This window comes from Silene latifolia, chromosome 1 (assembly GCF_048544455.1).
Source record: "Silene latifolia isolate original U9 population chromosome 1, ASM4854445v1, whole genome shotgun sequence".
Classification (NCBI taxonomy): domain Eukaryota; kingdom Viridiplantae; phylum Streptophyta; class Magnoliopsida; order Caryophyllales; family Caryophyllaceae; genus Silene; species Silene latifolia.
The window spans coordinates 108,373,723-108,385,020 of record NC_133526.1 but is presented as its reverse complement, the minus strand read 5'-3'; the positions used below and the strand labels follow the sequence as shown (position 1 = coordinate 108,385,020).

At 42.8% G+C, this 11,298-nt stretch overlaps 1 protein-coding gene across 1 annotated transcript; it reads left to right on the top strand.

Annotated features, from left to right (window-relative positions):
* The first annotated feature begins 1,448 nt into the window (after nucleotides 1-1,448).
* On the top strand, nucleotides 1,449-4,013 carry LOC141652626 (uncharacterized). The gene is made up of 4 exons (XM_074460174.1): nucleotides 1,449-1,655; nucleotides 1,782-2,598; nucleotides 2,732-3,745; nucleotides 3,820-4,013. The coding sequence occupies exons 1-4, from the start codon at nucleotides 1,449-1,451 to the stop codon at nucleotides 4,011-4,013; spliced, it is 2,232 nt and encodes a 743-aa protein (XP_074316275.1).
* Nucleotides 4,014-11,298: the final 7,285 nt, after the last annotated feature.

The window sequence follows — 11,298 nt, the reverse complement described above, 5'->3', positions numbered from 1 at the left end:
GGAGTTTGGAAGGTCAGTTCTGAGCGTTGATTATACCGTTGAGTTCCTTGCGTCGAGGGTAAGATCTATGTACCCTTTTTATTGCATTTCCTTTGATTTGGTTAAACCCTAATTTAGAGATTGGGGGTTTTATGTGTAGTATGTGATTTGGTAGCCTCTATGTGTTGTATGATAGGAGGAGGGTTCATAGAAGAGGCTTTTTGACTCGGTGAGAGAGACCGTCGATTGTGTGCATACGGGTAGGATTTCCTACTCGGTATTAGTCCCATAATGGGATATTGGTTGATGTATTGTATTTGGTTGTTTGATATAATAATTGTACTGTGATTGTGGTTGTGATCGTTGTTGATGGTTCGCGAGGCGTGGCCTCGGCTGAGTGGGGTCACTTGCGGGAGTGGCTTCACGCCCTAGTTTCGCCTTCTGTGGAACCCGCCACAGAAGGGATGTGCACATTAATGGACAGGGTTATCGCTCACTATGTGGAGCGGGGATTTGGTGGGTTCGGTGCGGTCCCCCCATGGCGCGTGGCTGGTCCAGTGGACGATCGGTGATTGAGACGATTGGAATTGGTTGGTTGTGTGTGTGTGTGAGTTAAGTTTTGTCTGTTTATCTTATTGTTGATATATTGAGTTGTGTGATTAATCGACCCGTTTAAATGTTTTAAAAACGTGGTGATCCATTCGGGGTGGTGAGCGATTATTGAGAGGTATGATATGACGCGTATGGGATAGCTGGGATGAGTCATCACGTGGCAGTTAGAAGTCTTTCGCTGTGTCAGACGATGTTTTATAGCTTTAATAGCTTTAGCAGTAGACCGTCTGAGAGTCTTGTATTTCTTTTTATCAGTTTGGAATTGCTATGTAATCACTTTAAACTTTATTTACTTTTAAAGTTGTTCCATTATTGTCTTATGAATATCATGCCTCGGGTAACCGAGATGGTGGCATCCTTATACCTGAGTGGTCCTGGTAAGGGACTTGGAGTATGGGGGTGTTACAGTATTAGTTGTAATGGTTGTTGCCTGGTTACTCTATTTCCGATAGGGTAGGTCAAAATCTTGAGAATGGTTTGTAATTGGTGACTTGATGCCTCTTTTTTGTAGGCTTGGTTCTGATATTAATATTACTTACAGTTCCACCTAACTTGAAGAATCTCACAACTAGTTTTTGAGTTCATTCACTTAAACATTAACCTCAAAAAATTAAAATAAAACTTAAAAAAATTACATAAAACCTTAGTTAAATTTAAGTTTTGATGAAAAAAAATTAATATTTAACTAACTTCAATAAGCTCAGAAAAAATACACATGTGCGTAAAAACAAATAAAATTTGAGAAAACCCCAAGGAACATTGAATTAAACCCTAATGAAGAAACCTAATAGGCGATTAAGAGGCGATTAAGAAAACGCTTATTTTCATCGTTTTAGAGGTAATTTTTCCTAGTGATTATGGCACGAAATTCTGCAAAAAAGATCCAAAAGAAGAAATCTATTAGTCCTAAGCAGTCTAAGTCCCAAAAAAAGGGTAGTACGAGCCATAGTCAGGATAATAAAACTAGACCAGGAGAAGAAGATGTACTACGTACTAAGGCCATTCATGAAGTAGTGCCAATTCAGGGTTTATCTTTTGAGGATGAAGAAGACCCTAGTGCAAACGTCCAATAGGTAACACAACGTGGAAAAAAGCAGGCTATGGTGACTACAGAAAAGGTAATGGAGAAAAAAGATGAGAGTAAGGGTAATTCTGATACTCTAATTTAGTTTACTGATGAGGACACGCAGGATGAAGTGGCTTATTGGAAACAAGCAGTTTACTGCTTTGTTTTAGGAGCAAATCCTCCATGGGAGGTCATAAATGGATACATTCACAGGGTTTGGGGAAAGCATGGAATTGATAAGGTTTCCTTCCTACCTAATGGAGTGTTTTTAGTAAGGTTTAAGGAGATGAAGGACCAAGAACAAGTCCTGCAAGCTGGTTATCACATGTTTGATAATAAACCCCTAATAGTGAACCCCTGGCAGGAGAATGTGGATTTAATGAAAGAAGATGTGAAGGTGGCTCCAGCTTGGATAAGGCTGCATGGTTTACCACTCAAATTTTGGGGTAAATGCTTGCCAACTATTGCGGGATTAGTTGGACCTTATGTCAAGTCTTACATGGCTACTGAGGAGAAAACTAGACTGGGATTTGCCCGAGTCATGATTGAGTTACAAGTTGGTCAACATATGCCTAGTTCTGTCAAATTCTTGGATGCAGAAGGAAACATGATTGTTCTTCAGGTTGAATATGAATGGAAACCCATATTGTGTGAGAAATGCAAGAGTTTAGGCCATGATGGAAAGAGCTGCAGGCGTGTTGTCCAAAAGCAGAAAGGCGTGCCTACCAAAAAAGTGTGGAGACCAATTGTTCCTGTAAGCACAACCATCTCAGATGTTGAATTTCCAGCACTGCAAGGCAAGTCCCCTAATGTCAAGCAGACTAAGACTGCAGTAGTGCAGATATTAGACAACCCTGCCACCCCTCTGCAGAATGCTTCAGAAACAGATGCATTTACTCAGAATGTGACACAGTCTGCTACAGAACAGGTGTTGAATATAGGTGACCCCTCTTTAAGATTGCATAATGAATAATATAGGCTTTTGGAATGTCAGAGGGCTCAATAATGTAAATAAACAAAGGATAGTTAAGAATTTTATTCAGAATAATGAGGCATGTTTGTTTGGCCTTTTAGAAACAAAAATAAATGGTGAAAATGTGAATCATATTTCCAATACTATGTTAGAAGGATGGTGTGTGACTACAAACTGTAACTTGCATAAAAGGGGTAGAGTTTGGATTTTATGGCAACCTAGTATCTTTGATGTTTGGGTGTTGCAATATGATCCTCAATTTATACATGTTAAGGTGACTGTTAAAATTACTCAGAACTCTTTCTTCCTGAGTATGATATATGCTTATAATGAGGGAGTTGATAGGAAAGACCTCTGGGCAAAGCTGGTGAACATTGCATCAAATTCTCATGGACCATGGGTTATGGTTGGTGATTTCAATACTGTTCTTTCTCCTGATGAACGGATGGGTGGCAATACCAAACAAGAGGATATGGATGATTTTATTGATTGCATTATATCTTGTGGAATGACTGATATTAATGCCACTGGTGCCTATTATACTTGGACAAATAAACAAGATGCTGCTCATAGGAAATTTAGTAGGTTGGATAAGTTTCTGGTTACTCAAGAGTGGTTGAATACCTTCCCTGAAATGGCAGCCCATTTTCATCCTGAGGGACTTCTTGATCATAATCCTTGTATTGTCAGGAATACCAAACTGGAAGGTAGGAAAAATACAAGTTTTAAGTACTCCAACATGTTGAGCACTGCTCCTGACTTTATGCCTAAAGTTCAACAAGCTTGGTCTATACAGATTGAGGGGACTATGATGTTTAGAGTGGCCAAACGTCTGAAGAACTTGAAGTGTGTCCTTAAAGGCTTGAACAAGGACTGTTACTCTGATATTGAAAACAAGGCCAGCCAGGCTTGTCATGAATTAGAAAGAATTCAACTGTTACTAAAAAATGACATTGCCAATGCTGAATTGATAACCCAGGAAATTACTGCTGCTGCTAATGTTAGATTTTTGACAGCTGCCAGGGATAGTTTCTTGCAACAGATGGCCAAGACCAAATGGCTTGAGGAAGGGGACAGTAATTCTGCATACTTTCATAGTGCTATTAAAAAGAGATGTTTGTAGAATAAGAGCATACAGATTAAAAATATGCATGGCAATCTTTGTACTAATAGGGAAAGCATTCATCAGGCGTTCATAGACTATTTACTGGCCTACTTGGCAGCAAGAAGCCCACTGAGTCTGTGAGAACTGAGGTCCTTCAGCAGGGTACTTTCTGCTCTGATGCACATTCATGTCTCTTAAATGCTCCTGTGACAGACGAGGAGATCAAACAAGTTGTATTTGCTATTCCTAAGGACAAGGCCCCTGGTCCTGATGGCTAAACCAGCGGGTTTTTTAAGGATACTTGGGACACTATTGGATGTGATATCTACCATGCTATCAAGGAGTTCTTTAGGAATGGCCAGTTACTGTCACAGATCAATGCTACTAATATCACACTTATCCCCAAATGTGAAAGACCTACCACAGTCAAACACTTTAGGCCTATTGCCTGCTGCAACATGCTATACAAAGCCATCTCCAAAATTTTATGCAACAGGTCAGCATTGGTCTTGCCTGATATAATTTATGAAAATCAGGGAGCTTTTATCAAAGGTCGTTCTATCATAGAAAATGTCCTAATCTGTCAGGACATTGTTTGTAATACTCCGTATTTATAAGTCTTGGGGTACTCTATCGAGTAGCCCTTACTCTGTCGAGTAAGGGTAAGTTGCGAAATAAAATAGTTTCTGACCTGTTGGGTACTCGATCGAGTAGCTGGGGCACTCGATCGAGTAAGGGGGGTACTCGATCGAGTACCTTGGGTACTCGATCGAGTGTCCGGTTTTACGGGGAGTTTTCTCGGGTTTTGTTAATTATGCGATTAAGGTATTTAAGTTCCGTTGTTATTATTCTAAACCACTTTTACAAAACCTAAATTCCTGTTTAAGAGAGAAAGCAACAAGTTCATCTTCCTAATCGCATTCTTAGCAATTCCCGGAGTTCAGACGGTCAGTTCTTGTCGTTGTTTATATCGTTGGGTTCCTTGCGTCGAGGGTATGATCTATGTACCCTTTTTATTGTTTTTCCTTTGATTTGGTTAAACCCTAATTTAAAGATTGGGGGTTTTTATGTGTAGTATGTGATTGGTAGCCTATATGTGTTGTATGATAGGAGGAGGGTTCATAGAAGAGGCTTTTGACTCGGCAGAGAGACCGTCTGATTGTGTGCATACCAGGTAGGATTTCCTACTCAGTATTAGTCCCATAATGGGATGTTGATTGATGTATTGTATTTGGTTGTTTGATATAATAGTTGTGTTGTGATTGTGGTTGTGATCGTTGTTGATGGTTCGCGAGGCGTGGCCTCTACCGAGTGGGGTCACTTGCGGGAGTGGCTTCACGCCCTAGTTTCGCCTTCGTGGAACCCGCCACGGAAGGGATGTGCACATTAATGGACAGGGTTATCGCTCACTATGTGGAGCGGGGATTTGGTGGGTACGGCGGTCCCCCAGCGGCGTGGCGGGTCCAAGTGGACGGTCGTATTGAGATGATGGGAATTGGTTGGTTGTGTGTGTGTGTGTACAATTAAGTTTGTCTGTTTATCTTATTGTTGTTATACATATTGATTGTGTGATTAATCGACCGGTGTTGTTTTGTAAACTGCGGTGATCCATTCGGGGATGGTGAGCAGATATTGAGCGGGTATTGAGATGAGTACTGGGATAGCTGGGATGCCACGACATGATGATAGGAGTCTTCCGCTGTAGCCTTTAGTTTATTTACATTTCAGTTGGAACAGTCAGTTTGGAATCATGTATCGTACTTTTGGTTTGGTTTTGAGGATTGTAACTATTCGTTAAACTATTTATATTAAACGTTGTTTCTTCATTGTTGTTTGATTATCATTGCCTCGGGTAACCGAGATGGTAATGTCTTCATACCTGAGTGGTCCTGGTAAGGCACTTGGAGTATGGGGGTGTTACAAATGGTATCAGAGCGACGATCCTGAAACCTGTAACCAATGAACCTAATGAACATAGGGAGTCAATTAAAATGAACCCGGGGTAAAAGTTGTAGGAGCTAGTGCAAAGGCTTGGGAGACGTCCTAAAGTCGCAGGGGTCGCCCTACAACTTTGAACCGGTCACATGGGGGAAGTGTTTGTCGAGTCGTATGTGTGTTTGGTTAACTTGTGTAAGAATGTGATGAAATGTGTTAATTGTTGGGTGTTGAAGTAGAAAGTTGAGCATGTGAAAGAAAATGGTGATATGTGGGAATTTGTTGATGAGATGATAACATGTTGGATGATTTATAATGTGGCATTTAATAACATGATGAAATGATCTCGAAGAATGGTAGAAAAGATTCGTAGCATGTGTATTATGATATAATGTGGTTTATAAGTTTAGCATGTTAGCATATGACGTAACATGCGGGAAGCTTTTATGTATTAGCATGACTCGATCGAGTGGGACTGACTCGATCGGGTGGGTTTTTAACGATTTTGAGTCCAGAATCGCGTTTTTGGGTACTCGATCGAGTAACTAGGGGTACTCGATCGAGTAGGGGGTCACTCGATCGAGTAGCCTAGATACTCGATCGAGTAGGTAAGAGATCAGAAGGTCTGTTAGGGGTCTGATGTTTGGGTACTCGATCGAGTATGTTGGGCACTCGATCGAGTAGCCCGTTACTCGATCGAGTGGGTCTGGGAACTCGATCGAGTAGGTTCTGGGGGTCGTGTCTTCGTGTTTTGAAGTTTAGTACGTATGTTCATATCTACCCTTTCTTATATATGTATAGTTTCAAGATGCCGCCCAAGAGAACTGCTTTGTATGCTAGAGGTGAGCTTATGACCGTGGATGACATCGTTAAGATGTTAGAGCACCAGGATGCTCTTACTGAGACCCTAAAGAAAGTGAATGAGGACAAGAATAAGGATAAGGAGAAGGAGGTTGATCATTCAAAAATCAGCCTCTATATTGCGAGGTTTAACCCAAAAGAATACAAGGGAGTTGGGGAGCCTAATCTTCTTGATAGTTGGCTGAGAGAGATGGAGAACATATTAGACTTGGTTCATTGTCCTGATGAGATGAGAGTGGAGCAGGCTGCGTTCTATTTGAGGGAGGCAGCAGGCAAGTGGTGGGATTTAGTGAAGGTGAGTGCTAAGGAGATATATACAAACCAGGGCTTACCTGCTATACCTTGGGAGGAGTTTCGTAGGGTTGTGAGGAAGGAGTTTGTACCGGAACATGTGAGGAGTAAGATGAGAGAAGAGTTTGATGGTTTTAAGATGACTGCCGAGATGTCCGTGGTGAGTACTACATTTGTTCAATGAGAAGTCTAGGTATGCTGAGGATATGGGTTTGAGTGAGGAGAATCTGGCATTGAGGTTTGAGAGGGGGTTGACCCCTAAGATTATGGATAAGTTACCCGTGGGGATCCTTACTGATGTTAAGGAAGCTTATGAGAGGGCTGGGAGAGCTGAGAGGTTGGTGGAGATGGCTCAGGAGAGGTTAGGTGGTGAGAAGAGGAAGTCTGAGAGCGAGGGTGGTGGCCAATCGAATCACAAGAAAGGCAACCACAATCAGTCTAAGGGATTTTCTTCTGGGTATGGGTTTAGTGCTGGGGCTTCCTTTGGGCGTGGCCGTGGAAGTGTGAGTAATAGTTGGGGAGTTACCTGCTATAGTTTGTGGTGGTGTAGGCCACAAGAGACATGAGTGCACAAGTGCAGGATCTTTCCGGAGACTGCGCAGAGTTTCGCGAGCAAAATGACCGGCTGGATCATGGCCAAACCGGGAAGTCGAGTTACCGAGTGGAGGCAACCGCAACGGCGGTAATTCTTATCGAAACCACCGGCGAACAACAACAACAATGAAGGGTCGGGTGCTAAGCCGACCACCTCAGCCAGTACTGTCCAGGGAGGTGGGCAGAAGACCAGTGGCAAGTTATTCATGATGGAGAAGAAAGCAGCTGAGGAAGATGCGCACGTTATCACTGGTACATTCCTTGTTAATGGTATTCCTACATTCGTTTTGTTTGATTCGGGGGCTTCTCAATCGTTTGTGTCTTCGAGTCATGTTAAACAGTTGGGTTTGAGAGTATATGCGTTTGTCAGTGAGCAAGGTTTCATACCTTCGGGTGAGTCTGTATCGTGTGGGAGATTGTTCAGAGATGTATCTTTGATAGTTGGGCAAGTTGATTTCCCTGTAGACTTGCTAGAGTTTCCTTTTAACGGTTTTGAGATGATAGTTGGGATGGATTGGTTAGGAAAGTATAAAGCTAAGATATACTGTCATCAAAAGAAAGTGTCTTTAAGAGGTCCTAAGGGTGTTAGTGTGTCTTATCGTGGGTTTCTAGTCAAACCCAAAGTTAAGTTGATTAAATTTGTCACCTTGAAGTCTTATCCGAGGAAGGGATGTCCTCCGATCTTGTGCCATGTGAGAGATGATCGGATAGAGAGTCCGACGGTTGATGAGATACCGGTGGTGGGGAGTTTGCGAGATGTTTTTCCAGAGGAGATTCTGGGGTTACCACCGAAGAGGGAGATAGACTTCACTGTTGAGTTGAAGCCAGGGACGGGGCCAATCTCTAAGGCACCGTACCGTATGGGTCCTAAGGAGATGGAGGAGCTTAGGAAGCAGTTAGACGATCTGATAGAGAAGGGATACATTAGACCAAGTGTATCGCCGTGGGGAGCACCAGTTCTTTTCGTGAAGAAGAAAGATGAGAGTTTAAGGTTGTGCATAGATTACAGGGAGCTGAACCGTGTGACGATAAAGAACAAGTATCCTTTGCCAAGGATAGATGACCTGTTTGATCAGTTGAGTGGTGCAACAGTCTTTTCTAAGATTGATTTGAGGTCGGGGTACCATCAGGTGAAGATTAGAGAGGTGGACATACCAAAGACAGCTTTCACGTCGAGGTATGGCCATTATGAGTATGTGGTGATGCCGTTTGGGTTGTCTAATGCGCCGGCAGTGTTCATGGATTTGATGAACAGAATCTTCAGACAGTTCTTGGACCAGTTTGTAGTGGTGTTTATCGATGATATCTTAGTCTACTCTAAGACTAAGGAGGAGCATGAGGAGCATCTGAGGATCGTGTTGCAAACTTTGAGAGATCATGAGTTGTATGCTAAACTGTCCAAGTGTAAGTTCTGGTTAGAGAAAGTTGCTTTTCTGGGGCATGTAATCTCTAAAGATGGGGTAGCTGTGGATCCGGCGAAGATTGAGGCAGTGACAAAGTGGGAAGCACCGAAGAATGTTGCTGAGGTTAGGAGTTTCTTGGGTTTAGCTGGATACTACAGACGGTTCGTGAAAGATTTCTCCAAGATAGCTAGACCGATGACAGCGTTGATAAGGAAAGAGAACAGGTTTCGTTGGGATGAGAGTTGTGAGACGGCGTTCCAAACATTAAAGGAGCGTTTGACCACAGCTCTAGTCTTAGCATTACTGAAGGAGCGAGACTTTGAGGTTTATACAGATGCCTCGAAGAATGGGCTAGGATGTGTGTTGATGCAGAATGGCAAAGTGATTGCCTATGCTTCTAGGCAATTGAAGCCTTATGAGGAGAACTACCTTACTCATGATCTGGAGTTGGGTGCAGTGGTGTTTGCTCTCAAGATTTGGAGACATTACCTTTATGGAGCAATCTTTAAGGTATTTTCTGATCACAAGAGTCTCAAGTACATCTTCACGCAGAAGGAGTTGAACATGAGACAGAGGAGGTGGATGGAGCTGATTGGCAATTATGACATGGAAATCATCTACCATGAAGGGAAAGCCAATGTTGTAGCTGATGCTTTGAGTAGGAAGAGTGTACATTCCCTGTGTACAGCTCTATCTTTGATGAGGCTGAGGGATGAGGTAGCGAGTTTTGGGATACATATGATGCAGAAAGGAGATGCCATGGGTGATATGACAAAGACATCCGGAGTTTTATGATGATATTCGGGATAAGCGAGGCCATTTGGATCCTAAGATAGTGGAGTGGAGAGTGGAGTAGAGAAAGGGACAGTGTCCGGTTTTCTATTCATACGAGATGGTAGTTTGAGGTTTGATGGTAGGTGGTGTGTTCCTAATGATGAGGAGTTGAAAAAGACTATCATGACAGAGGCACATTGCACACCATATTGATTCATCCGGTGGAGACAAGCTATACAAGGATTTGAAGAAAACGTTTTGGTGGCGTGGGATGAAGAAAGAGACAGCTGAGTTTGTGTCCCGTTGTTTGACATGCCAGAGAGTTAAAGGGGAACAGCGACGACCACAAGGTAAGATTCAGTCTTTAGAGGCGCCTGAGTGGAAGTGGGAATCCATTTCCATGGATTTCATTGTGGGTTTGCCGAAGAGTCAACAAGGTAACAACATGATTTGGGTGATAGTGGATCGTCTGACCAAGTCAGCTCACTTTGTTCCAATGAAAGATACATGGACTAAGGCACAATTGGCTATGGCCTATCGAAAGAACGTGCTTAAGTTACATGGAGTCCCTAAGGACATAGTGTCTGACAGAGATGCGAGGTTTATATCGAGGTTTTAGAAGGAGTGGCAGGAATCGTTGGGAACAACCTTGAAGATGAGTACAACATTTCATCCTGCGACAGACGGGCAGACTGAGAGAACAATCAAGACTCTTGAGGATATGTTGCGAGCTTGTGTGATGGATTTTGGTGGTAGCTGGGAGCAGAGGTTGGACTTGATAGAATTCTCTTACAATAACAGCTATCACACCAGTATAGGTATGGCACCGTTTGAGGCTTTGTATGGGAGGAGATGTAGGAGTCCAATCTGTTGGGACGATAGTGCTGAGGCAGTGGTTTTAGGACCAGAGATGGTGCATGAGATGGTGGAACAAATTAAGATAATCAGGGAACGGATGAGAGCAGCCCAGGATCGACAAAAGAGTTATGCAGATCTACATCGTCGGGACATAGAGTTTAAAGTTGGGGACAAGGTTCTTTTGAAAGTGTCTCCTATGCGTGGGGTTATGAGATTTGGGAAGAAAGGCAAGTTAAGTCAGAAGTTTATAGGGCCTTATGAGATCTTAGAGCGAGTTGGGGAAGTTGCTTATCGTCTGGCTTTACCAGCTGCGTTAGAGAGAGTGCATAATGTGTTTCATGTATCGCAGCTGCGGAAGTATGTGAGTGACCCGTCACATGTGTTGGAGGCAGAGAGCTTAGAGCTAGATGAGTCCTTATCATATCTTGAGGTGCCTAAGCAGATTCTAGACCTAAAGGTTAGAAAGACTAGGAGTGGTGAGACAGTTTTGCTTAAGATCCTGTGGTCTAACCATGAGACCGAGGAAGCTACATGGGAGCCAGAGGAAGCTATGAAAGAGCGTTACCCTTTCCTTTTTGATCAGGTATGTATGGTTACGGGGACGAAACCTTGTTTCTTTTAGGGGGGTAGGAGATGATCGCGAGCAGTTTTTAAGAGTTTTATACCCCTTTTATATGTTGTGTAGGGATGTTTGTCGGGATGAGTTGGGTTAGTATCATGTTTTATGTTGAATTTTGTTTTGGTTGCTGAGTCGGGAAGGTTATGGGAGTACCTTTGTTTAGTAGTGGTTTGAACTTCGGGGACGAAGTTCCTTTTAAGGAGGGAAGACTGTAATACTCCATATTTA

Coding starts and splice junctions, on each gene's coding strand:
- LOC141652626 (XM_074460174.1), top strand. CDS start 1,449: ATGGCACGAAATTCTGCAAAAAAGATCCAAAAGAAGAAATCTATTAGT. Junction 1,656..1,781: donor AAGAAGACCCTAGTGCAAAC/GTCCAATAGGTA, acceptor GAGGACACGCAG/GATGAAGTGGCTTATTGGAA. Junction 3,746..3,819: donor TAGTGCTATTAAAAAGAGAT/GTTTGTAGAATA, acceptor AGCATTCATCAG/GCGTTCATAGACTATTTACT.